The 27855-nt window shown below is 38.1% G+C and overlaps 1 protein-coding gene across 4 annotated transcripts in view; it reads left to right on the forward strand.

Moving 5' to 3' along the window:
• The window catches only part of TBC1D30 (TBC1 domain family member 30), a 52622-nt gene extending 26603 nt beyond the window's left edge, over positions 1–26019 (forward strand). For 3 of the 4 annotated variants that reach the window (XM_036400689.1, XM_036400686.2, XM_036400688.2), the window contains 11 exons: positions 1688–1749; positions 2145–2210; positions 5224–5349; positions 6229–6414; positions 9748–9916; positions 11306–11474; positions 14339–14444; positions 19621–19733; positions 19905–20044; positions 21624–21830; positions 23404–26019. In XM_036400689.1, coding sequence (XP_036256582.1) covers positions 1688–1749; positions 2145–2210; positions 5224–5349; positions 6229–6414; positions 9748–9916; positions 11306–11474; positions 14339–14444; positions 19621–19733; positions 19905–20044; positions 21624–21830; positions 23404–24185 — 2126 coding nt within the window. In that variant the 3' untranslated portion in view covers positions 24186–26019. The remainder of the gene's footprint in view (positions 1–1687; positions 1750–2144; positions 2211–5223; positions 5350–6228; positions 6415–9747; positions 9917–11305; positions 11475–14338; positions 14445–19620; positions 19734–19904; positions 20045–21623; positions 21831–23403) is intronic. The other variant, XM_036400687.2, reaches the window with a different exon arrangement.
• Positions 26020–27855: the final 1836 nt, after the last annotated feature.

Below are 27855 nucleotides of genomic sequence, written 5' to 3' on the forward strand. Positions count from 1 at the left end.
TAGTGTTAGATAATGTGTCAGCATCTGTTACTTTAACAAAAGGAGTTCTCGGTCATGATGTATTTTTATATGTATTAGGGTTTTACATTACTTACTTTTTGTTGCCTGAGAATGAAGTTCACATTTTCCAATTTCAGCAAACGTGATACAATTTAATCTTAGGTTGCTGCCATTGTTACATTGCTTTGAATTATTATGAAAAGATTTATCTATTAGGAGCCCCTGCCGAGTGCCATTGCGCCATGGGAAGGAATACTAATAAACAGTTACTTCCAGGAATAGCTATTAATCCTTCCATGTTTTTTTAAGACATATCTATTATGGTTAGAAGTCTTTATTTTTCTAGGTCTGACAAGCATGTCTTTTAGATCTGAAGCAGGGAAACAAGGGCACTAATCCCCAGGTCACAGTGATGCAATTCTAAAACACTAAAATTTTAAACAGTGCTGGAGTTTGTGTCATTTTTTTCTTTGTTTCTATTCACTCAACCCCAACAAAGAAAAAAAAAAAGCCATGGAGAAAAAGATTTTGTCTTTAAGTATATAATTTTCAGGTAGTAAGGCTTTAAAATTACTTACCACTTCAGTATGCAAATGCTCAAAGGCATTTTACATTCCATAAATAGCAAATGCCACTACAGTTGGGTTTTCTGTCACACTTGTAGGTTTAGACCTCCAAAGAACTGGGTATTACTGGTGAGTTGATTAGCATGGATATTAAATACTTAAAACCTTGCAGGATTATAATTAGTTTGGGTTTTCTGTGTGTATGTATATATATGTGTGTATGTATATATATATATATATATATATTTCTATGTTAAAACTGTTTGGCTTCATATTCTGGAAAGATGAGAAGCTATGCATAACATAATTGTAAATATGGAACAATAGCATTGTGTTAAATTGTGGAAGGAAAATAAAAGAGGGCTTCATCCTTCATGCCAGCCAGTGGGAGGGAGGGGATGTGATCTGATGCTGTGTTCAGCACCTGAGTTCTGGACAGCGGCATTTGAAGGATCAAGGAATTGCACATTCAAACTGTGGGATGGAAAGCAAATTAAACATTTTACTGTTGATCATGTTGATCATACTCCAGTGCCATGTTGGGATCCACTTGAGATTCTGGTATTTTATGTAATATTGTATGAACAATTACTAGGCCTTCTTCATAACAAGTAAAATAGTTTGCTCATATGGCCAAAATAAAATCTAAGCTTAAATAACAGTACTAACCAAATGTGTGTTATGGTCTGAGGAATTTGAAAAAAAAAATATTCTTAACAGTAAAATAATTTTCACACACCAAACTTATGAATTAGTTTTGATTGACTTAATGTCAAGAAGCTGGCATAGATGAAAAGAAACTGTCTGTGCATCTGTATTTTTCTGTGGATGTATATAACAGTTTGCAGTGTACTAGTATAGTGTGTAGACCAGTGAACTATATGAATATTAGTGAAATGAGTTGTGCCAGACTACATCATTAAAGAGAACATTACTGCATTTTAAAAACATTTTGTCTGTGTACTTCTTAACATGTTCCTGGAATCCACTGTGAAGATAAAATTTGCCAAAACAGGTTGAAATGTAGTTATTAAAATAGGAAGATAAAATTTTGTGTTCTTGTTTCAACTGTGGGATTTTTGTGTAATGAAATAATGAGCTTTTTTTTTTTTTCTTTCTAGGGGTTGATACAAAATTAAAATTCACTCTTGAGCCATCTTTAGGTCAAAATGGTTTTCAGCAGGTAATTTGATTTATTTTTTTTCTTGAGTTTGTGAAGGAGTGGGTTCTCTGCAATCAAGGTGCTTGCGCTAGTTCAAAGTGCATTTGTCATCATAATATCAGCATATTATTTGCAATTGCATCAAGAGCTGTTTCATTCATATTCAGAAAATGGAATAGGCTTTCATTGTTTGCTCAGATATTTCCTAAATCCTTGTGTCCTAGAATATTATACTTTAGTCAAATCGTCAAGTAATTAATCTGTATCTTCCCTGTGAGTGGATTAAGCAGTTAAACTCTGACATGTGTGCAGTAAAATGAAATGAATGTGCATGTCTGCAAGGTAGCAAATGTTACTATGCTGTAGCGTTAAACTAATGATGGATATTTTACATTTTGGGATGCTTTTTCTTTTAGTGGCATGATGCCCTCAAAGCAGTGGCCAGACTGCCCACAGGCATCCCAAAGGAATGGAGGAGAAAGGTAGGTAGACCTCCATGCCTTGTGGGCCATATTGCCTGTAGGTTTCTCAGGGGAGGTGAATTACATCAATGTTATCTGTTAGTGGGTTTTGTAATGAATATTTGGACCTTTTAAGTTGTACTGGGGATTTTTCCTTGTTTTCACTATTCAGTGACAGCCTCACAGGGCAGATGGAAAGGCTGAGGAGACAGGTAAATATGATGTTTTCAACAGTTGGGCTCTTTCTGCTTGAGGCTTAGGTAACTTATTCTGGTGCAGATGTTATTGCCTCATACTGTCAGTCTCAAGAAATTGCACTGGTGAAATTGCCCCCACAGCTGAAGAAAACTGAAAGGAGAACATATCTGCAGTGTAGGATGTTACACTTACGAAGGTGAAGTTGATAGATGGTTAATGCTGACAAGAATGCTCATAGAAACAGTTGTTGGGGAAAAGACAGATTACCAAAATTAGGGAAGTTCAAAGTCAGGAGTGATGTAGAATGGCAGAGTGCAGCATTAATGGGAAATTGCACTGAGTGTTGTAGAAAAGGGTCCATTGGGATTTTGCCACACTTATTTTATTGCATTCTTCAACATTTGAAGTCCCCTAGTATAAAAAGGGGCATGTCTATTAATTTTTTCTTAAAAACTGAGACACTCAATCTCAGCTTTAAAACCACAGTTTTAATAAAAATAATATTTTTAAAGATTTATAAAATATGTAGTTCCATGTATATATAATAGTTATAATGTAGAAATTATAAATTATAATTGTGTAATTATAATGATTAAATATAATTTTATATATTATATGAATTATAAATTATATAAAAATAATATAGTTCCACATATTTCTGATGTATCAGCTTAATTTCTTTTTCCTGTTTTTACTGTCTTTCCAAACTGAACTCTACGTCTTTACAAATCAGGGGAGAAGGAAGAGAAGACTTTGTGGCATTGTTTTCCTCACACCACGATGAATTTATTTTTAATCTACAGCTTCAATGAATCCTTATACCCATCTAACAGCCTTTTTTCTTTCCTGAAATATTCTTTTCTCACACTCCAGAAAGTGTCTCAGACACTTTTCTGTGGTACATGAGTGGCAGGGGTCACAGAATCTCAGAAGGGTTGAGTTTGGGTGGGACCTCTGGAAGTCATCTGGTCCAACCCCTCTGCCCAAGCAGGGCCACCTACAGCTGGTTGCCAAGGACTGTGTCCTGGTGACTACTGAATATCTCCAAGGACAGAGATTCCACAACCTCTCTGGGAAATCTTTGACAGTGCTCAGTTGCCCTCACAGTGAAAATGTGTTTCTTGATGTTTGAGGAGAACCTCCTGTGTTTCTGTTTGTGCCTATTATCTCCAGTCCAGTCACTGGTACAGATGACAAGAGCCTGACTTCCTCCTCCTTGCACCCTCCTTTCAGGTGTTTATACACACTGGTTGGATTTCCCCAAAGCTACCTTTTCTCCATTCTGAATGGTCCCAGCTCTCTCAGCCTTCATGCATAGCAGGAGGTACTTTGCAACTGGGTGTCCCCAACATATATTGATTGGTGCTTGGGATTGTTTCTCCCCAGAGACAGGATATTGCTCTTCTCCTTGTTGACCTGAATGAGGTTCTTGTCAGACCATTTTTCCGTCCTGTCAAGGTGTCCTTGGGCTTATCAGCCACTCCTCCAAGTTCTGTGTAATCAGCAGACCTGTGTGTGCTCTGCCACATCATGCAGCTCAGATCTCTTTCCTTTTCACTCTGCCCATCTCTGTGTTTGCTCACATGATGCTAACCAAAGAAGTAGTGATGAAAAGAGATCTTTTTACTGCCATTCCCCGGTTCACAATGATTTTAAGGTAGATACCAAAATAGAGGAAGTATTTTGTGGTGGCAGTCTTTGTGGTGGCAGATTGCCTCCTTTGCTGTCAACAAAAGGAGCAGGTTGACATCTGCATTATTGTTGTGGCATGTGGGCTGGCAGAGATAAAGAATCCAGTCAAACAACATCAGTAGGGTGTCAGCAGTGCTGAGGCTGTTGGGAGGCAGAACAGTGGCATTCCTCCACATGAGTCGCTTCACAAAAGTGTAGAAAGAGACATTTAAATGCAGAAAACATGAGATTCTGTGAGCTGTCTATAAATTCCTTCATCATGCAGCTATCTCAGTGTTTAAATCTGTGGGAAGTGTCTACATTGCTTTTCTCACTTGAGTGAATTAATGGCTGATATAAAACTTGACCAGTTTGCTTTCATGATTTCTTTCAGTTTCCTGAAAAAAAGGTCCTTTATTGTTACTTGTTGTCATTGTATGGTCTGTCATGTGCCTTTCATGGTTCAGGAAGTTTTCAAATTTTTAATAAAGGTCCAGCCTTTGTCTTGGATACACATGCATAAATCTGTTCTGGCAATTATTAGGCTTTAAAAGTCATGAATGTGTTTGTTTCAGAACTCCTGTAGCACCAACAGTTTAGGAAGCCCTCTTGTAAGAGTAAGTTGCTTTGATCCAAATCATGCTTTCAGATCAATCCCAAATGGTGAATACTAGATGCTGTTTGTTCTGCAAACTCATCAGAAGAGACTTCTGATAAAGAGAAGCACCAACACTGCTAGATTTCTTTTGGGAGTTTCCAGGAGACGTATCCATGGTTGAGTTTGAGGAAAGCCAGCAGCAGTGTTATCCTTTTATCAAACTCTTTGTTGGTTATGAGGATAGAAGGTCTGAACTGACAGAGGGTCCTTGCCTTGTGTTTCCATTTTGGAGGGCTCCTGTGAATTCACTGACAGCTGACTTGCATCTTTGGAAGCAGCCCGCAGATCTGGATGTTTAATGCTGGCCATTTTCTTCCTTTCTGTCTTAGGGAGCAAGGTATTAATTTAATTGTGCAAAAAATTGTTGTGGCTAAAATCCTCTTCTGCATATTTCAAATCTAACAGCAGATCACGTATGGGTGAAGCTGATAAGGTTCATCTAACAATATATATTGAAACTTGATATTTTATCAGAGAAATAATTAATTTTGCCGTGCGTATTTCTAGGTTTGGTTGACCCTGGCTGATCAGTACTTACACAGTATTGCCATTGACTGGGACAAAACCATGCGTTTCACATTCAATGAAAGAAGTAATCCTGATGATGACTCTATGGGCATCCAGATAGTAAAGGTAGCCAGCTACTTTGTTATTTCTTTTTTAATTTTTAAATGAAAAACTGACATTTGAATTTGGATTTATTTTCGTCTCTGCAACTGCTTTAGCAAAAAATGTATCTTAATTCCTTTGGCCCACCAAAGGTTTTTTTTTGGCTGCTTTGTTCCTTTTGCACTAGTCTGGTTAGTGTTGGCTGGGAAAAAGGTGCTATTTCTGGGTTTTTGTCCTTTCATTTTTTCTTTCTTTTGATTTCAAAAAAGTGCTGGAGTTAATGAAGACAAAGGAACATAAGTGGGTTTTTTCCTTCTCTGTAAATAAACACAAATGTTTTCTGGGAGTAAAAGCATATTTTAAAATACAGCAAATGAGCATTCTTCAGTTGTTTTACAGGAGTGAAACACATTTGCCTATTTGTATTTCTCAGCTGATTAATGTTTAATATTTAAAGCAGTCAGCCATTTTGTACATTTTGCCTTTCACTTGTAAATCAGTTAAATTTCAAGGACAGTGTCTGGCTTGTGTGTTTGGAAAAGTCAGTTATCTACTAGTTCTTCTATACTTTGATAAAAACAGGTGCTCTTTTTTGTTCAATTAAGCAGCTGTTGTGCCTTGCCTGTTTGAAACCCAGAGATTTATTAACATCTTCTGTGGCAATGCCTTATAAATATCTTTAGGGGACTTGTTTACTTAAGAGCTTGCTGAAACTATTTCTTTTGGGCAAGATAAAGATTTAACAGATTAAAAAAGAAACATTTTCATCAACTTTGGGAGTATGTACTGGGAGGGTGGAGGTGGAAGGAAAATTGGGACAGGAAAGAGAACTAACAGGGGACGGAAAATACACATCTTTTCTCTGCTTGTCTTCTCTTTTTTTTTTTTTTTTTTCCTTAAAAGGACCTTCACCGAACTGGCTGCAGTTCTTACTGTGGCCAGGAGGCAGAGCAAGATCGAGTGGTATTAAAACGTGTTTTGCTGGCTTATGCCAGGTGGAATAAATCTGTTGGCTATTGCCAAGGATTTAACATACTAGCTGCGCTTATTCTGGAAGTAATGGAGGGCAATGAAGGGGATGCCCTGAAAGTGAGTAATTTTTTTTTTTTTTCAATGTTGAAGATTGCTTTTACTTAGTGAACTTTAGAATAAACTAATGTGTGAATTTTGTATACAGACTAATGAACACAACTCAAAAGAGTTAGCTGATTTATATTGGTGAACTTTTTCTTTTGTTATCCTGTCTCAGCTAAAATGAATAGTTTGAATGTTACCAGTGTTAAATTAAAAAAAAAAAAAAAAAATGCGACCACTGCTACTTAGTATAGGATATCTTATCCCATAATCCCAAATCTGCTTGCAAACACTATAGGTAGCTGAAGTACTAACATTTCATGATCAGCATCTTGTAGCAGCTCCATGTGAGGCAATTGATAAATCGTCTACGTTTCAAAGCAAATCCTAGGGAAACACTAAAAATTCAAAATGAACATAAGTCACTTTGAAGCTAATTTCTGGACTACATTAGTCTTACTGTGTTTTTTTTTCTTAGATGGCTTTTATTGTAAATAAAACAAAGCTTCATGAAATTTATAATATGTCAGAAAATGGAAATACAGTTTACTGGACATGGTTTACGGTTTGGCAAGATCATGCGCAATTTCCTTAAATAAATTTGCTCGTATGTGTGAGTTGGGTCAAATTAATAAAAGATGACTGTAACTCTTCAGATACCGAGCTGTTTATTTTGCTTTAGACAATGATTTAAATATGGTAAATATTTAAATGCACTCCTAAATAGTGCTCCTATTAATATAGAGCTCCTAAAATATAAAGCTTGTGGCAGTAGAGCCTAGCTAGCTGATATTTAATCCTTCATTCTAGACAACTGCCTGTAATAGGAAAAAAATACCATAATATAGCAACTTTAGATCAGAAAGTAAAATTTCCTTTCAATAATTCTTGCTTAAGATTTCCTCAATATTTTAACAGTAATTTATCGCATTATGCTATAGGAAATAGGATTGCCCAAGGTTTATGAAGTCCAAGTTGATGTTAAGAACTGTGTGCATCCTTGTGTTGTCTGTTATTGTGAGTTGTGTCAGGCTCCTTGTGTGGAGGAGACAATAAATGGAGCCAGACTGCCCCAGGGAGGTAAAGCCCTGAAGGCTGTTTGCACCAAAACTGGTCTTACCTGGCAAGAATAAAAATGGAAAAAAAAATTATTTCTTTTCCAAGCTCAGTGTGGGCTTTGCAGGGTTGGAATTTTCCCAGAAGACAGAGGGAATAGGGGAAGGGCAAGGAAAGGAGCAGGGTGAGTGGGAGGAAATAAGAATTTGGTATTAGCATGTGATGGTTTTGCTGTAGTCACTGCCACCTAAAGCAAGCAGTGAGTGAGCAGCTACAGAGGCCTGTAAAGGTACCCTGAGGATTGTAGCTATGGGGTAGCTGTGCTGGGGTTATTGTAGAATCTGGGAGTTAAGGGAGCAAGGGTATCCTTAAGTCTTGCCAGTCAGGTCCCATTTCTGGGGAGGACATTATAAACAAAAGCTCTGTGTCTGGAAAGCATCTCCCAGGGGCTAGGAAACAGGTATTACTGATGCCAAGGGGCTTTAACAGCACAGGACCCAACATGGTAGCTTCAGTGAATGCCCAGCCAGTGATACTTGAGTGTTAGCTAGTTAAGGTAAGCATTAAGTTAAATCCCTGGAATTGCCTCAAAGTTAGCCTACAGAAATTATGTTAAACAAGAAAATCCCATCTTGCATGAGTAGAAGCTATAAAAGTCTCGTAGATACTGAAACTTAAAAAAATTTTTCTTGCATGTTATTGCATGGAAATGCTACAGAATCAAATAATAAAAATAAATATGTAGAGATGTGTTACGAAGAAAGTATCTATTGCAAACTGGTAAATGCATGAACTGTTTTTTTTAAAAAAAAGTCTTATCAAAGCAATTCACATGTTGGTGAAACAGAAAGAACTTCAGTGTTGAAAAAGACTTCTGTTCTTCTCTGTGCTCTCATATATCAGAGATCAATGAAGTAATACTTTTCAGTGGGAAGGGAGCAAAGGCCTCTGTAGAAGGGTGTCTTTCACATGGGGGTTTATAGCTTATGTCATAAGGAATTAATGAAAACACAAGTGGCATAATTGTACATTAATGTTGCTATATTAAGTTACTCTTCCATTGTTTGAAATATATCTAAACAAAATTAAGCATATTTTCACAAGACTGTGGGGTAACCCACTATTCAGCAAAGGTTACATAATGCATCTGACAAAATACAAGTAGAAGCTGTTGATTTGCCTTTGTTGACTACTGTTCCACATGCTTTAAAACATGGAACATAAGACTGCTATTGCTGGAGAAATCTTTCAAGGACAAGTGGCAGTATGTGGTCACAAGCAGCTGGGAGAGAAAAGAGAGCAGTAAGGCTCTGTCAGGTGGTGCTCTTGGCAGTCCTGTGTCTGAGAAGCTGTTTCTGTGGGCCTCTTATGAAAAGAGAGGGATTGGAGGAGGACTGTCTCCTGTATGTGAAGGTGCAATGCATCTCTTGAGAATGAAGGTCTTTATGAAACATGGTAAGGATGCTCATATGAGAGAAATGTAGAAGAGATGCAGATGGGATGACTGCAGGCTCTCTGGATGTGGTTAGTAGAGTGGCCACAGAGATCCTAAAAGATCCTGAAGTGAAGGGTCAGTGTCTTCTGTTAGGCTGATGATAATCATCAGCTTCTGCATGTTTTTTGTTGCATTTCTTCATTCTCAAAAGTTTGACAGTATCCATTTAATTCCTTACCATCCATGTAGTTGAGCTACCTCACTTGAAACAGATGTCTGCTTAAAATGTCTCACGCTGCTTAATTTAGCACCTTCTAAAGTGACAAGATGGAGTGCAGCATATGGTAACAAATCACAGTGAAATATATGGAGAATTTCTTTTTAAAGAACAGTGCCTTGCATTTTGGAGAGGCAAAATAGGGGATTTGCAAAATCAGTCTTCTAGTTGTGGCATTAACCCGAGAAGGGATAGTGAGACTCTCCAGCAGTGGAGAATCTCATAAACAGTTCCAACATCAGAAGTGTCAAAAATTGTTTTTGGTGGGGGTAATGCTGCCAGCTTGGGCATAGCTTACTGTGACATTGATTTCAGTCATTGATTTCAGTCATTTCATGGTTCATAAATTCTGGACAGTTTCAAGAGGCCTTTGTACCTTGAATGTTTGTGGATATCTAGGATACCTGAGGATGCTCAAAGTGATAATATTTTTTCCCCATATAAATGGAGGTGCCATAAGTATGTGTTGCCACTGGCTCCAATTCATTCTTTAGTGAACAGAGAAATTTTATTTTTCTGTTATTCCTAGAAAATAACTGCTCTTTAAGTCCTACATGATAGTCTTTCATTCTGCCCACAGATCATGATTTACCTAATTGATAAGGTGCTTCCTGATAGCTACTTTGTCAATAATCTCCGTGCTCTCTCTGTGGATATGGCTGTTTTCCGAGATCTTTTACGAATGAAGCTTCCTGAACTGTCCCAGCACTTAGACACCCTGCAAAGAGCTGCTAACAGAGAAAGTGGAGGTATGTTCAACAGAAAATGCTGTTCAACTCTTCAACTCTGTCTTGCTGTAGTTTCATCTGAGCACTGATTTAAAAATACAATATTTTAAGTGTTTACATGAGTTTATTGCTTAGAATATGTATTTTAAATTTTTAAGATGAAATATGATGGTTTCTGTTACTGATAACCTGAATATAAATAGGTGTACTTCCAGGAAAAAACAAAGGGAAAGAATTTGGTCCCACCAGTAGCTGCAAACAGAATTGTGTTGACAAGAATATACAAAGCATGGAGTGACAACATTAACACTTAGCTTAGTACGAAGGCTGTCTTGGAAAGGTAATTTCTTGCCTTAGCTCAGGATAGGTGTCCTCCTACTGCTCTGTGTAGTTGCTGGCTCATATAGCTATTCTGGGAAGAGTTACAGTGTGAGAACCAGTGAGGGCTGCTTAGTATTTCTTCACCTGGATCCTTATCAATAGACAGGTACAAAACTCAGAAGTATATCTTAGGTTCCTACCTGAAAACTGGCTTGGCATTGTGATTTTTTTTTCCCTGGCATAGCATTCTGTCCAGACTTACAGCTCTTTTATTTAGGGATGTTCTGGGAAGGGTAAGAGGTTTTTTGTTAGTTGATTTGGTTTCTTTTTCAGTTGGGAAGCTAAGTATACCCTGAGTTCCACCTTGGAAAAGATCTGATGCTATGTTCCATATGTCTATGCCCAAACTGTATAAAAAACAAACAAATGGTATTTGTTTGTTTCAAGGAAATACTTACTGTTTGAAAGTGTTTTCACAGGCTGGCCTCTCTGGTGATGGCCTTCAGTGCATCAGTTGATACTGGGATGCACAAAGTGTTCTCTGAGCACAATGAAAAAGTAACATTTTAGAGTTTCAGCCTGAAATACTACATTTTGTTTGAAACTTAACAAGTACACCAGGGTATTAAAATAATAGATATGACTTTACAGAGACAGTCACCTTATCACCATGTAGATAAAGACTTACGCCATCAGTTGGCGAAAAAATGCAGCATTTTGTGGGGAAGTTGGTGGGTTTGTTTTTTCTTTTTGATAGAAGCTTTTATATCATATGGCTTTGGGGAAAGAGAAACAGTCTTTCTGAAATAAGGGAGAAAATGTGGTGGTGTATTCCAGGGTTTATAGTCCAAAGCCAATGATGCTGCTTAGTTTTTTGCAGTGCAGCATAATGGAAGGTGATTATGTAATTTTTCCATTGTTCTCAGCTTATCTTCGGACAGCTGCAGGCTGAGTAAGTTTTGAGCAATAACAGAGATGCTAGAATGTCTGGTGTATTTTATGATGCAGTTTATACTCCTTGTAAAATGATAGTAAATTGCAGTTACTTCAAGTAACTTGTTTTTTTCTTGTTTGTTTTTTTAACTTCAGGAGGCTATGAACCCCCACTTACAAATGTCTTCACAATGCAGTGGTTTCTGACACTCTTTGCCACCTGTCTGCCTAACCATACAGTTCTGAAGATCTGGGATTCAGTATTCTTTGAAGGCTCTGAAATTATACTGAGAGTAGCTTTGGCTATCTGGGCAAAGCTAGGAGAGTAAGTGATCATTTTTACCTGATTTTTCTTTTCAGTATGAGCCATGTTTAACTTTTGTTTTCTTTAAGATGTTCTCAATTCTAAACAAGATACAATCTTTCAGGAAAAAGACTGTTTTGAAAAAGCTGCAAAAAGGACCTTTATGGTTTCTTAAAAACACGTGATTCTGACATTATGTCAGAATGGGCATTATAATTAATTGACCCTTTTTGGAGAAAATGTCTCCAGTTGCTGGAGTTGTCTGTGTATTTTGTCTTTATGCTGTGCTAAAAGGTTGGACTTTCCTGAACATAAACCTCTGAAGGAAGTGGTAAATACTCTGTAAAACGACAGATTAAGAGATTTGAGGGTGACCAACTAATTTAGTTGGGTACCTGAAAGTGGGGATGTTAATTTCCTTAGTTTCACTTAAGGAGACTTAAGGATTTGAGCCCATTGGCTTTGCCCAGTACAAGAGTTCAGTGTTACTAAGGGAATGACCCTGTGGTACGTGAGTCTTTTCTGTTAAGGCCTGAAAATGAATTTTCCTGAAATTCTCTGCTTTTCAGCACATTCCAGCCAAGTTTCCATTGTAGTCCTTTGTGGCCTTGGAAACTCACCACATGGCCAGAACACAAGAGGTGGTTAGTTCTTCAAACCTCTCTGTTGTCAAAGCAAATATTTGTGTTCCGAGGAGTTTACAGTGCTCCCAGAGAAATGAGTTTTGTCACTGGCTTCAGTGGGAGGTGTGAGCTCTGACAGGTCAAGCAGATGTTAGTTCAGCTGGAAACATTTTTCAGCTGGCATCAGCAGCTGCATCGATTTTTTTTCTTGTGATAGCTTTCTTCAAGCCTATTAAAACTCGTCTTCCTTTTTTCTCTGAAATTGAACCAATGGGATTTATGTTCAGTCTGTCCTTGGAAGTTTCATTTCCTTTTTTCTTTCTGAATAAATTAGCACTGCAGGCCAGTTGCATGGTAAGAGGATTTGTTTAGTACATTTGATTTTTAATCTGAAGAGTAATAATTAAAATAATAATTTCTTGAGAGCTTTTTTATATTCAGTTTAGTTCAATGAATGAAACTTGCATGAATCATTTGCATTGGGATTAAGCTGTATGTAGACACATAGTGTTTTAGATAAAAAGTTCTTTCAGTAGATCTCTGTACACTTAAAAGTTATAATTGTGAATGCTACAACTCATAACATGATAAAAAGGAACTTACTACTTTGAAGATTTTACCGTAAAACTTAAAGAAAAACTTAAAGAAACTTAAAGAAAAACTTAAAGAAAAACTTAAAGAAAAACTTAAAGAAAAATTAAACATGTTTTAAGAAATTGAAAGGAACAGAATCAAGAAATATATAAGAATGTGTCTAAGAGAAATAAGCTGATCACTCTGCATGTCTTGCAACTGTTGTTTGTGGGGAATGGGAGAAGGTCTGGTAAAAGACAGGGCACTGTTTATGCTGGGAGAAGATGGTAATATTTTTACTTCTCTTTGTCCACCATTAGAACTAGAATGGGGGATTTAAAGAGGTGGGGCCAGAAATAGTGTTCATAGTCTCATGATCTTCATACTTCTCAAGATTCATTCTCAAAATGAAAATAGGGTGAGAAGTGCATTTTTAAAATGTAGGTGGCTCAATCGTACTTCTGTTTTGAGGGAGGCTGAAGGAATGGGGAAGTTAAATATAGGGGCAGTAGAGAAAGCAGTATGTGGAGGTCATGAGAGACTAAAGGTAGCAGGGCAGGTAAGCCATAAGTTTGTGATAATTGGCTACATACCTGCTGTTTATACTACTTTTTAAGGGTTTTTTTTAGCTATGTAATCATTATTTTACCCAAACCGTGTTAAGACTTCAGGAGTTTCATAGCTCAATGGTTGTTATGTGCAGTTGCTGAAGATCAAGGGAAGCTGCTTTTTGTATTGCTTAAGAAAAAAGGCAGTGTATTTTTTTCATGATTCCAGCATCTGGGTTTTAGAGGAGAGGCTACAATATGTAGCCATCAAAGCACTTCCTTGGGATATAAGAAAAACAAATTTCTCACTTGACAGGAGAGATGTTTAGCAGCTGACCCTAATGTGTGTAGAACACCAATTCACAAAAGCATATTACTCATATTTCTTTTCCTCTAGATGACACTCTCTGTTTTTAGAATGATTCTGTGCTTTTAGAAATGTAAAGAAAAGGGCAGAAAAAGTATCCAATTGAACCCCCTTCCCAAAACAAGGCAAACAAAAGCATCCTACCAAAGCAAACAAAAAACCAAAATCCACACTCTTCCCACCCCTAATTTAGAAATAGCATTCACAAAAATGATGAGTGAATTTTCCTTCATTGTGCCTTTATGTTAGCCTAATTATTTTTTAACACAATTACATGTATGAATGCATCTGTACTAATTTATTCCACAGGAATGGTTTCTGGCCAGTGAATATTGTCCTGTCTGACAAAGTTCAGACAGTGAATTTGGCCATTTGGTGCATGGTGAAGAATGAGTGATGAGGTAGTCAAGAAATCTTTATGCTCCCTTTTTGAGCTGATAAGAGAACCCCCTCGTGCTAGTAGGAGGCAAAATGTATTGATTCTTGTGCTGCAGAATGAAAGGGGCAGAGGGAATAGCCTGTCTGGAGATACATTCATCTGTTATGAGGAGTCAGGACAGCAGGCTGTAGTCAATGCATCTTTTTAGTGCTGCAGCTTTTCCAATGTTGTGTGCATAGTTTTATTATTTGGAAGTCTAGGCAGAACTGCAAATAAACTTAGAAGTTAAGCTAACAGAAATGTATATTTTATGATGACAAGAAGATGAGTTTTGTTTTGAGCATGTAGAATCATATGCAAAAGTCAAATAAAAACTAACATGTATTTTGATGTAGGCAAATTGAGTGTTGTGAAACTGCAGATGAGTTTTACAGTACTATGGGCAAGCTGACCCAGGAGATGCTTGAAGACAGTCTGATTGACAGCAATGAACTTATGCAGGTGAGTAATTGTAACATAATTAATTTTTGTGTTTTCTGTGTTGATTTCTTCAGGTCTTGATTTCTAACAAATTACATTTTTCTTCAAATACTGCAGAAACCTAAATTCTCCCAAGAATAAAAGCTTCAGATAACAGAGTTGAGCTAGCATGTCAATGAAACAAGTAGGTGACCTGCAGTTAGAGCTAGAATCTTATTTTTATATGAAATGTAGAGAACCACTAGGTGTCATTTAATAAAAATTGATTCTGTGTTGACAGCTGAGTCTTTTGGGATATGATGCTCAATTCCATTTACACAAGATTAGTCACCATTTCTAGGATGTTTCGTAGTCACCATTTTTAGGGTGTTCTTTGCCTTATTTTTATGTTTTGGTCAGTTTTTTATTACACTGTGTCCTTTCCATTCTGCAGACACTGGGAAATAAGGGTTAATGAAGTGAGAAGTGTAGAAAAAGTCCTTAATGATTTAAAAAAAACCAAAACATGAACAGTCAGTAATGTACTGTAAACAAAGACATTTGTAGATAATTGAATTATCAAAGTATATGCCATTGTATGAGAACAAAGACCCACATTGTTCTGGGAAAGGAAAGGGCCTTTAGTATAGCAGATAACTTTATTTATTTATTTACAGTTACACTTACTCTTGTGGTATTTTTAAGGTGTTGTCTACTTACATGCTTTATAAGGACTTAGTGCTGCAGTTCTGGAACTTTCCTTTTGATGGGTTAGAGCATACTGATCAAATGGGAGCAAGTACAGAGAAGATAATTCACCTGAAACTTCGTACCTGACTTAAGGGAAGGAAAAAAGTCAGTCTGTGAAGCTACAAAAGTTTAATAACAGCTGTTAGCAAGTGACTTCTGTTACCTATTGTTGGAAGACTGTTAAAATACACTATTTTCAGTTTTATTATTTTGGTCATTGTTATTTTGTCTGATGACAAAGCTCTAGGAATGGGAGAAGTGAATGTTATGGCTTTGTTTTGCTTCAAAAATGGAAATGCAGCTGGTCAGAGGTACTCACAAGCTTTTAAAAAGTGTTAAAGTTCTTCACAAGACAGTTCAGATAGTGAGGATGTGTAAGGAGGGCAGCACAAGCTGACATCTTCTCATTGTGTTTCAGTTCCTGGTCTCCAGTGTGGTACAAAATCAAGATGTGGCATTTGTGAATAAGAATAATTTTGGGGAAGTTGAGGTGGTCTTTTGTGACTCTGTGGATTTCTTTCTTTGTTGCTGTGTGTAATAGAGATAAGGCATGGGTTGGAGGGATATTTTTTTAACTCTTGCAACTACAAATACTAGCAAATTAGCAATCTTTTTGTGCTTCAACAAAAAATGAGTATTTGTCACAATAGATATGTGTGTTCATAGTGTATGTGTGTATTTTATGGCACTGACAGGAGTGTTAGGATAGCATTGCCATTGATATGGAGAATGTGGCAGGTTTAAGTTCTATGTATGGAGGAACAGTGTGTCTGGTTTATGTGTGTCCTCTCTGTTGAAGAAACCACAATATAGTTTGCATAGCTTTCTTCAAGTCAAAGGCAGGCACTGGCAGTGTAGCCATCTCTGAGGCCTCCACTCTTTATCCTAAGTGGAAAGAATAAGGAACTACAAGAGTTTACCATCAGGGCATATAAGTGCTACCATGTATGTGGTTGGAGAAAAAAATTAAGAAATATGAACCATTGCATTAATGAAAAGATCCAGGCTGCTCGAACATGCTGGTTTTTAAATTGCTTTAAGCTTTTTCAGAGGAGTCATCCAGAGATGCTTTGTTTTCATTTTCTTTGCTTTTTCCCTAATAAAAATCAAAATTATTAATTTACATCTAATATTTTTTACAAGATGGCTCAAGGACTAGTATCCTACTGTGGGGAAAGGATTATAATATCCCACTCTACCTTCCCATCGCATTTCAGAAGAGCTCGCTGGTGGCAATCATCTCACTTCTCTTCAGACCTGCATAACACTTATATTTGCATCTAAACTGCTTGTCCAGGCTCACTTAAGCCAGCCTAACAGGCACTTCTCAACCACTGAAAAACAAATTGTGCTCTAAGAGCCTTGTTTCTTTTAGGAATTAGAGGAGGGAGGTACAACTGATCCTTCAAGGGAAGTGTTGACAGAGCAGATGTCTAAAGTAGAACAAGGGGACTCATGTCCTTATTCTTTCCACCAGCATGTATAGGTGCTGCAGTTTTATTGCTCCCATGCAGACAGTACCTATAGTTAGGGTGAGTCTTAAAGCTTTTGCAGATTTGGCCCTTGTGTGACAAAAGTTCTTAATGTTTTTGCTGAGGAGAGCATGAAGGCATTGGAGGAGCATGCCAGCCTACAGTTTCTTCCTTTTTCAGACTGAACAGTCTGGGTGAATAAAGGGTAAGTGCTGTACACATCAGATTCTAGGCTGGGTATGTATTGGTTCCAATATGGAGACAGAAGGCTGTAGTCAGGTGTCTGCAGATATTCTAAACAGAGTGTGCTAGACTGAGTCTGTGCTTCCATGCCTTGTCAGAAAGTGAGCACTTTTATAACCAGCTAAACTGCTTCAGTTTGTACACCCAGGAACACGCAGCACAGAGGAGATGAGCAGCCAACTGGAGAAGAGGCATCCCTTTGTATTTACTAGAACAGAGGGGAACAGGGATTAATCCTTCTGTGGTACTCTAGCATTTTGGACCATCTGCCGAGGCAGTTGCCCTGATTTGATGGTATTCACTGTTAACTTGCTACTTGAGTAACACTTTGTTTTCTTTTGGGTTTGTTTTTGATTCTGCTTTTTGTTTTGTTTTCTTAGTCAAACTGAAAAGAAAAAATATCCTTAAACCAGTGGGGGGCAGCTATGGAGATAAGTAATAAGATGTCTGCAAAATGGCTTACCCTGTTTGGAAGCCACAGCCCATCACCTCCCATATGGTGTTCTGCTGAGGGTGTAGACAGCTCTGCATTTTTAGAGTAAGGAAAAGGATTGTCAAATGATTTAAAGTGAGAATAGAGGGGGTTTTGTCCTTGTCTCTTTTCTTGTTCCCAGGATCTGTCCCTTATGTAAATAAGATGCTAAGTTTGGCTGCATCATGCTTTTGTGTGTAGGCTATTTCTCTCTGGGACAGCTCCCCAGAATTAACCAAATGGCATCCAAGGCTGTGTAATGACTAGAAAAAGAATGCTTTGACTCTGAATTGTTGCTGGGAGGATATCAGAGATGTTGGCTGACAACATTTTTTAAAATTTCCAGTGGAACTGGCACTGGCATAAAATTTGTTTTGTGGATCTCTTAGCCAGGTGGTAAGCAAGGCCTGCAGTTATAACCTGATAACAATAGTTAAGCTAAAATATGTATGCTAAATGAAAGAACTTGTAGCAGATGTGGAAGAGACACAGATTGGAGACAGGCAAAAGCTAAAAGTATAATCTGAAACAGTAGGTGCAAGGAGCAAATGGAGGAATTGAAGTTGACTGTTTCACTTAAAGGGTAACTAGCATATGGAACAAGTTACCTGAGAAGGACATTGACATAAGGAGTAGAAATAAATTCCAGACAAACCTCTGGAGAGAGTTGAAACACATGGAAAAAAATAAAACCTAACAGGAAAGTATGGTGGAGATCAAACAAGCAGGCAGACATGTTGGGCTGGAGGTAGGTCTTTCTCTAGATCATAAAATCCCTTTGTCTGGTAGACCAATGGGAAATCACTGTTCAGGCCCTAGGGAATATTTATCTTTCACAGTAGCACTGTAGTTTAATCGAGTGGCAAAACTTCAGTTCATGCTATGGATTTTTGAAGGCATCTTCCTTTCCTTAGAGGCTGTGCAGGGCTTGAACTGTAGAAGCATTCTCACACAGAAGTCTGTTGAGGGGCACTATTGCCCTCTCTCTGAATCAGAGGGGACTGTCCTTCCTGCTCCTCAGTGCTTACATCATTGCCATTAACAAAACTTTTTTCCCTCCTTATGGCAGGAAATGTCTAGTACTGAATTCATGTTGGCAATTTTCCTCAGTGTACTTAGCATAGACAAGGCATGGTTCAAGAATGGATTGTGTAGAAACTGTTCAGAATTTCCTTTCATCTTAATTGAGGTCATTTGCCTTCAGATGAAAATGTCACTGACTTAAAAGCACAGGGAAAAAAATATATAAGTGAAGATTTACTGTCATAGCTAATGAGAAAATTTTATGTTGCTGTCTTTCAAAAGATATTTAATTTTCAGGATGTGGAAAAGCTTTAATATTTCAGAGAAACTATGGGAAATTATATATATATTTTTTTCTTCTGACATTGAGACTCAGAATGAATTATTTGGCAGTTATTTGAAAGTTCTGAATAGTGAACAAATGCAGAGGGAAAAAGGCAACTAAAGTATGTAGGAACAAATCAGCAGTGATACTGCAATGAATGTGATGTGTCTTTATGCCAGGTGGGCTCGTGACTTGCAGCAAAAATAATGCTAAAAGGAAATATATTTACAACTATGTATCTTCTTAAATTCTGAGTATTGATGTGAAGAAAATCTATTAGCATTTTAGAAAAACTACTACCTTTACCCCACCAAATCCCACCTTTAGCCTCAAAACTAACCAGCAATCAAAACTAGAAATTGAGGGAAGAAAACTTGCATATGTTGGATCCTTCCTCTTTAGTGATGATTTTTGGCTGATGTGATTTCCTCACACAAGCTCTTGAGCTTCTCAGTAAAATATTGAACCAGCTAACAGTCCACATCAACTGCTCCTTCCTATCTGTGCTAGTGCTAATACTTTGTTGAATACTTGAGCAAAAACTTAGGTCTCCTGGAAAGACCCCCAAATCCTAAATGATGCTTTCATGTAAGTGAAATCATAATTGAAAGAGGATTTCTGGTGTGCTGGCAAGAAGGGGTTGACAATAATTTTTAAATGAGTATAGGAGTTGTAAAGGATCCTACAGCTCATGTTATCAGTTCCTTTTTTTTTAAACAGAACTGTATCTTTCTAGTGAGTCAGTCTCTATTTTTCTTACAGGAATTACTGACTGAATAATTAAACTAGACCATTTTCTTACAGCATGTGAATGTGCAAGAATGTGCAGCCTTTAATCCTGCAAGACTGTGGAAGTCTGTTCATGGAGAAATCTTTTGTGAGACTGTTAATTAAAGCAAAAAGTTTTTAAAGTTGCTTTTTTTTTACCTCCAGACTGTTTACACCATGGCTCAGTTTCCTTTCCCACAACTGGCAGAATTGAGGGAGAAATATACATACAATATTACTCCTTTCCCTGCAGCAGTAAAATCAACTTCATTTTCAGGGTAAGTTTGAAATGCACTGCTTATGGTGTATAAAGTTATTGTTTACCCTTTGCAGATGAAAAGGCAGGTGGATCCTCCCTTGCATGCTTCTAAAAAAGATAAAAAAATGCTTGGTAATGTTCACATTTAAGAATGTACCTTCCTTAATTCTCTTATGTTCTCTTTTGACAGCAGGTTAGGCAGAACCAGAGACAGTGATGAAGAGAATGACTTAGATGATGAAGACTCAATTGCTAATGCAATTGGTTGTCTTGGACCATTAAGTGGGTTTTTGGCACCAGAACTCCAAAAATACCAAAAACAGATGAAAGGTAAAAATGACTTCTTTAATTTTGGAAAACACAGTTAAATCTATATGACCTGGCAGAAATTATCTGCAGTTCTGTCTGTGAAAGCTGCTATGGAAGATGTGTTTTCTATGCACACAGAGGTTACAGCAGGTACCAAATGACTTGCTCTGTGCTCCATGAAGGTGTTGTCAAAGCCAGGTTGGAAGGCTGTAGGTGTACAGTAAATGATGGTGTGAGTTAAGGGTTTGGCTACAGTAATAGTAACAAAACAAGCCCATATTGTTGCTGTTCCACAAAAAAAGAACCATATTTGAAAAAAATTCTACCCTAAATCCATGCATATTTCTGAGACAGCTGTTAAGTAGTCAGCATTTTCTGAAGGGTGTTCCTTTAATAAATTATCTTGACATTTATTAACATATGCATGGCTAATACTGGAACCTATCAGCAGTGAGTGAACTCTGCAGGTGATTTCACTGCCCTTTTGGCCAAACCTCCAGATTGTTGTATGTTTTGGATATATTCAAAATGTCACCATTTTTCAAATCCTTCTGCATGGAAGTTTCTTGATAGAATTGTATGAACACCGGTGCAAATTCTCTATAAGCAGTACAAAATGCTGATCCATACAAGAAAAGTAGTAGCCTTTATGAAATGGTACTGGATCAACAGTGATTTCACAGTATCTTGGGAGAGGCCATTTTTATTTATCCCCAACTCAGCACCACCTTACCCTCAAAAAACCCCAGACTGATGTAACAAGTTGCTGTTCACGCTTCATCATTCTTGTGTCTTGGTTTTACTGAGACCTGTAAGCTGCAATTTTCCTTGCTGTGGTGTTTTGTTTTTCACTTCCTGGGGGACCCTTTACCTGCTGCTTCAAACTAGTACTTAGTCAGAACATCAAGCTGCTGTTGCAAACTAAGCCAAAGACAAATAAACATTCCTTGAAAAAGAATTATCCTCCTGACCCTGTAGTGCCAGGTTGGTGCATCAGAAACAGCTGTGAAAATAAACAGCTCTGCTGCTAATGCTCTGCAGCTGTTAGTCAGAGACACTCTCAAGTTGTCTGATCCTCAGCTGCTCTGTGCCTACCCTTTTTGTTGCTACTAGCAACTTTCTCCCTGTGGTATAGTTTCTTGATGCTTCTTGCTGGTAGCACTAGGTTGATTGTTTAATTTCATGCCTGCTTGACTGTAATGTATTTTATAACTTGCATTTTTGGCCTCTACAACAACCAAATATCTTTAATAATCTGTTATTGAATTACTTCAGTGGTGGCTCAATGTACTTTTGGATATTTGAAAAGCTATGCTTACAACTTTGGACTACCATGTTAATTGACTTTTGTACTCTTTAACCTCCCTTCAAACCCCTGATATTCTTAAGCAGTAGTGCTATTTATAATACTTCTTATTGTAAATAGCACAGCTTAGTTAAATATACATATTATAATAAATTTTTAATTGAAGACTACAGTTAAATAAGATGGTAGGAATCAGACACAGACTTCCCTTGGAAATAAGCTACAGAAGTACAGATACATCTCTTGAGTATGCCAATTTACTCCTCACCTCCACTTTATTCCCTCCTTCTACAGATCAGAATGAAGAACAAAGTCTTGGTTCCAGTAACATTGCAGAATTAAGTCCAGGAGCAATAGATTCTTGCAGAAGTGACTATCAGACTGCTTTTAACAGCATGATGATGGAGCGTATGACCACTGATATTAATGCACTGAAAAAGCAATATTCCAGGATAAAGAAGAAGCAGCAGCAGCAGGTTCACCATGTGTATATCAGAGCAGGTAACACATCCAAAATGTGCTTCATTCCCTGATTTATTGCAAACTAACTTCATCAGGCAAATGGCATTCTTTTACATTTAACTAAATAGACAAAATAAGAAAGACTGATGATATAACATTGTAGTAAATGATATAACATTAGTAGTAAAGTGGGTGCCGCTTCATGCAGGCAGAAAACAAGAAGGTGATATTTTTTCTTCTTTTGTCAGGATCTGAAGATGATGACCCTGGGGTATTCTTAGGTCCCAGGGACCAACCAAACAATGGTATTTAAAAGTGGCTTTGCTATCTGGGTGCATTGTGTTGATCTCGCTGATTAAAACAAGTCTTTGGCATTCTTAGGATTGACATACTGATGCACTGAAAAAATTGAATGCAGAGATGAGGATGCTTCAGATCATGTGGCAGGTGGACTCCTAGCTGGTCTGTATTATCTAAACTCCTCTGAATTCATCTGGGCATGGCAAATTATGCAACTGAAGGAACTGGATTAGATGTTCCTTTGTGGCTGGCAGTTTCCTTAGCCATAGTGCTTCTGTTGCAAGGACTGAGCTGGACATCAGTCCCTTATTTAACAACCCATGTTATGGAGTCTGTCACCCAAACTGTCAGACTCAGCAGTGCAAGGGTTGGCATGAAATGCATAGCTGAAGGTTTTACTGGGTGTGCAAGCTGAACACAGCCCACCCCACTCATTCCTCCTGCTTAGGTGTCATCCTTCTAAGTTCGCTATTGAAATTCACGATGCAAATGGGTCGCTGTGGAGAATTGTTATTTCTCTTCTAGATTGTCTAAACCTGTGCTAGCAGGAGCATTGGAATACATGGAACTGCAATTTTTTATTTACGTGGTTTAGAAGGATTTTTCTAAAATATTAGTGAAGTGTTTGCTTTGAACAGAGGCCAGCAGAAACAGTGCAAACAGTAAAATGTTGATTTCCAAGGATGCCAACCCCTACCTTCTAAACACAAATCTTTCTAATCTTACTAATCATGATACAGGGCTGGGTTTGTCATTTAATCAAACTGTCATCTAATCACTAATTCTGAGTCTACTCCTCTGGCTTAATAAGATGTGCTTTTATGCATTAATAGGACTTCAGTTTGTTTTCCATTTTTCAGTCACACAAGCCTCATGGAGAGGCTTGTGTGACTGACCTCATATGGAGACTGAATTGCCTCTTGCTGTTGGAAGAGAAGTGAAGGAGAAGGGAAGTATCAGAAGCCAATATTAATGTTCACCTATTATGGTTCAATTCCAAAAATCAAGAAGCTATTTTTTTAAATTATATATTTTCATGGTATTCCTGGCTTGGGGATTCCCCACAGGTGCAAAGCAGTGAGAGAGGGCAGAAAATCCTTATATAGAAGGTGCTGCTTTATGTTCAACTCTAAGACATAAGTGAAATACGGTGATGATTGTTAAGTTTGGGTTGTTTTTTTAAATATATATTCTGTCCTACAGAGCTTTGCCATATCTCAAAAAAGGTATCAAATTTGGTGGTAGATCCTTAGAACATTAATTTGCGTTGTTCTTTAACAATACTGTGTTTCTTTTAAATGCTTTCTTTCAGACAAGGGGCCAGTTACCAGCCTCCTCCCTTCTCAGGTAAACCATTCCCCAGTGATAAACCACCTCCTTTTAGGAAAGAAGATGAAATTGAATAACAAGTCTCTCAAAAATGCTGTAATTCACATCCCAAGCCATGCTACGGGGAAGATGTCTCCCATTCCCCAAGAAGATCTTAAGACAAAACTGAACTCTCCGTGGCGCACTCACATACGAGTCCATCGGAAGAACATTGCTAGGGCCAAAGGCCAGCTGGGCTATGGAGATACTGTAGGACTGATAGATGAGCAGAGTGACAGCTGCAAAACAAATAGTCCTGGTGCAAAGGAGGAGGCTTCCAAACATTCTGACTTTGGAGAAAGAGAAGAAGGTGGTTTGGATGACAGGACTACTCGGAAAGCTGAGCAGCAGTCATCTGAGGCAGACTCTACGGACAGCGGTACAAACATGTCCACGGTTCAGCTAAAACTGGAAGCACTGGAACTCAACTCAGATACCCAAACTGATGTGGAGCCAGCATCCCATCGGTCCAGCCAGCCATGTTTATCAGAGTCTTCCACTTCATCCAGAGACACTGGAAACCTGGCTAAACCACCCCAGCCTGGGAACCCAAAGCCACAAGTCTTCAATCCTTTTCCCAGTGTCAAGCCTCTTCGAAAGTCAGCCACAGCCAGGAATTTAGGGCTATATGGCCCCACTGAAAGAACACCAACAGTACACTTCCCACAAATGAGCAGAAGTTTCAATAAATCTTCCAGTGGCAGCAGCGGGACAAGGAAACGATGATGTGCTGCTACTCATTATTTCTGATAGCAACAAAAGAATTTGTATTGCCTTTTTTTTAATGTGTGCATGTGTATGCGTGTCCCAAAGCATTTCTAATTGCTAGTTAAGTAACAGGGACAAAAGTGGTTACCAGATATATAAATATGTGTCTTTGAAAATTGTACTTCCATGATGTTATGGGATAGATTAGTGAAGATGCACTCTGGCACCCTATTGTTAATTCTGATGGTCCTGTGTAAAAGAAGCATTAATTTGCAATATGAAGCATACTGTTTCTTAAAGTCTAACTCAGACATTAAATCACCAGCTGCCTTTAACCCCTCAGACCCCATGGCTGCCTCCTGTCTATCTGAGCTCAAAGGACCAATTGTTCATTGCAGCAGACAGGTGTAACAGTTTTTGTCACTGTTAAGCAGCTTCCCCATCCAACCTCATCATCATACTCTGGGAGTAGCTGGAGAAGCCACCACAAACAGAAGCACAAGCAGCCCTAGCAATCAAAAGTGTCACTTTGTGACATCTGGCTTCAGATATTTTTGAGCAGCATTTTGTGCTTCTCTTCCCACAGCAATTCTCTGCTGATACTTTTTTTAATATAAACCTAAACATTGAGCATGAGAACAGCAGACACAAGTCCATCCACAACACAGGTTTGCTCTTTCTCTGTTACAGGTGTACATACATACATTTCTCTTACTGCTGGAGAGTTGCAGCACTATAAAATTAGGAATTAGGTACAACTATTTGTATAGTTGTATGATTATTATTCTGACGCATCTTGGCTTCAATGGATTTAAAAGCTATTATCTAGATTAGACTTGTAGTTAAATAATATTTGCCAGCTTAGCAGTAGGTAAAATATATGAATGTTCCAAAGTAGTTTAGGGGTTTAAATTCTATAAATAGAGTGATTAGATACTTAGAGTGCCACTTCCCATTAAAAGCCAACACATCAGCCACTATGTCAGTGGGATGTGCCCTTGGGCTTCCATGTCTTGGTTCCTCTTTGGTGTGAAAGAAAGTGATAAACTGAGTATTTATTTCCAAATCAAAAAGCAGAGCTGATAAATACCGTAAGACAAGTATTTATATGTATATAACAGAGCCAGACAGAGAAACTAAACCTACATCGTTCAACTTCAGGACTGCAAATTCAAGTACTCAAACTCCAAGAAATTCAGGTTGTTCTTAAATCATTGCAGCTCTGTCAGATGGTATGTACTGACTGTGATTCATTACCTTGATTCCAAGTTCCCTGTGGCATGAAAGGGCCAATATTTTAAACTGCAGTAATGATGAATCAGCACCATTGTATGTAATATCTTACTTGCTTTAAGAAATTCTTTGTTAAATTTGCAAATTAATATATATCATTGTCTATGAATGTATTCCATAACCTATAGTATGTGACACCAGACTGACTGTATACCATAACTTATAAGCTGTACAATATACTCTGTTCATTGTTGTGAGAACAGTTTTATTTTGCTGTTGTTTCATATAAGTGTATACATATAAAGTAATATACAACTATGAACACTATAATTATAAAACAGATGTAGGTCAGATCTTGCCCCTGCCTTATTTCCAGGCGATAGTAGTATTGTCACTAATGATTACTTACAGCACTAAGTAAATTTAAAATAATGTAGAATTAAGTCTCTGATTATTGACTGTATGTGAATTGTTTTTGCACTGAATTAGAAGAAATGGACTTCTCAAAAATTTTCCTGTGAATCATCCTCCCCAGTTTTTCTTAGCTTCAGTGTATCACATGGCTGTATGCTGAACTCATACAAATAAAAGGACTGTCAGTCTGTAAAACCTGCTAAAATGGTCCAAGTATGTGCATGGATTTTCAACATTTTATAAAGTAAGCAGTGGGAAATCAGTAAATTATGCATGGATATAGCTCTGGGGAAAGAACAACACATTCTAGTGATTCAGAACTAATAGTAATTTACAAGTGCATTCAGGTCTTGGACCGTTAGGATTGAGGTGAAGGAACTACAGCTGCTCAGTGCATTAGTTTGATGATGCTTGCTGTAGGAAATTCTCTTAAAGTACTACTTGATGAGAAAATAGAGTGTCATATTAGCTACCTCAAAGCTACATTTCTGTACCTCAAAGGATATTCACTCTCTACCTGAAATACTGTTGGAACATACAGCAAAAACAACTTCATTGCTTAGTACTGAGACAGAACATTAAGATGAGGTCCAGAGAACCAGGGAACTCCAGAGAAGTTTCCCATTATTTTTCCTTAAATAATCCCTTGAGAAAATGAGGTCTAGTGATGAAGGAAGTTGTGCTTGGAAGAGTGGCATCACAGCACTGAGGGTGCTGGGAAGTACAATGGTGGGAATCTGCTCCTTAAACATTTTGTTCTCCTTGAGCCTTCTTGTTCTAATGGTCTCTTCCATGTGACCAAATGACATTTCTGTTTGGGGGTTTTTAAATTCCTAGAGTTCTGTTTTTTGGAGTTTTTTTGGTGGTGTTTTTTGGTTTTGTTTTTTTTTTTCCCTTTGATTTTTTTTTTAAGGATTTTAATGGGATCATGTTGACTTTTACTTCTGAGCACGTGTTTCACCATCATCAAATGAAAGCTCTCAAAGGACAGGCATTTGATTCCATTTTGCAGACACTTACAGGTCTGCAAGTGGAAACAGGTCCACAGCTATTCAGAGATTATGAGAAATTGTCTATGCTTTGGGGGTAAAAATAGCAGATAGAAGACATAAGTTTTTCAGAATTTGTCAGCAAAAATTGGTTTCATCCACGACTGCAGCTATTGTGCAAATTCAATTTTGTGTAACTCACAAAAATCCTACCTCCATTCAAAGCAACCTAAGTGGTTACTAGAAAGGCAGCAAAACATTCTTTCATGCAAAAGTAAAATGCAGCCCTTTACATAGGTATTTCCAACTCAGGTAAAAGCTCATTTTCAAAATTCAAGATTTAAAATCTGTATCAAACTTTCCCAACATCTATTTTAAACTGTGTGAAATATTTCATACAGAAATAAGGTGAGTGGTTTCACTGCACTGTAGTTTTCCTTGCCCTTCCTTGCAAGGAGTTATCTTGTGCCCATCCATGGGCAGTAGTAGCACCTGGCTGAGTGGCAGGGAGCCAGTATCATCTGACAGCAGCTCCACTGAAGCATGAAGAGATAGAAAACTCATCCAAATGCATCCCTATCCTAGTCAATGCTTCGTTTGCTCCAGTTTTGCTTGTGTTTTATTGGTGAAAGATTCACTCAAGGCAGGGGGTTGTCCTAGAGGCCTGCCGGTGATTTGAGATGCACAGTCATGCCAGGCAAGCACCCTCAGGCAGTGTGCCATCAGCCAGCAGGGACTGGGGAGGTGACTGATTTCTCAGGCAGCCAGAAGCTGCTCAGACACCTTTGCACACCTTTGTGTTAACAGTGGCCTTGGGAAGGTGGGCTCCTTTGTGGGAGGGGTGAATCCAGCGCACTGCAGGAAAATGCATGTGTGAAGGAAGGGTCTCCTCTCACACCCTTTCCCAATGAAGAGCCCTCAGGGCTTGCACTGGCTGATGGGCTGATACGAGATATTTGACACAGTTTAGGGCATAGAAGTGGTTTGCAGGGTCTAGACCATGCTCAGGCCCAGCCTCCCCCAGCCTGCAGGATGCCATCTCAGCTGTGCTT

This window comes from Molothrus ater, chromosome 5 (genome assembly GCF_012460135.2).
Source record: "Molothrus ater isolate BHLD 08-10-18 breed brown headed cowbird chromosome 5, BPBGC_Mater_1.1, whole genome shotgun sequence".
NCBI classification, from domain to species: domain Eukaryota; kingdom Metazoa; phylum Chordata; class Aves; order Passeriformes; family Icteridae; genus Molothrus; species Molothrus ater.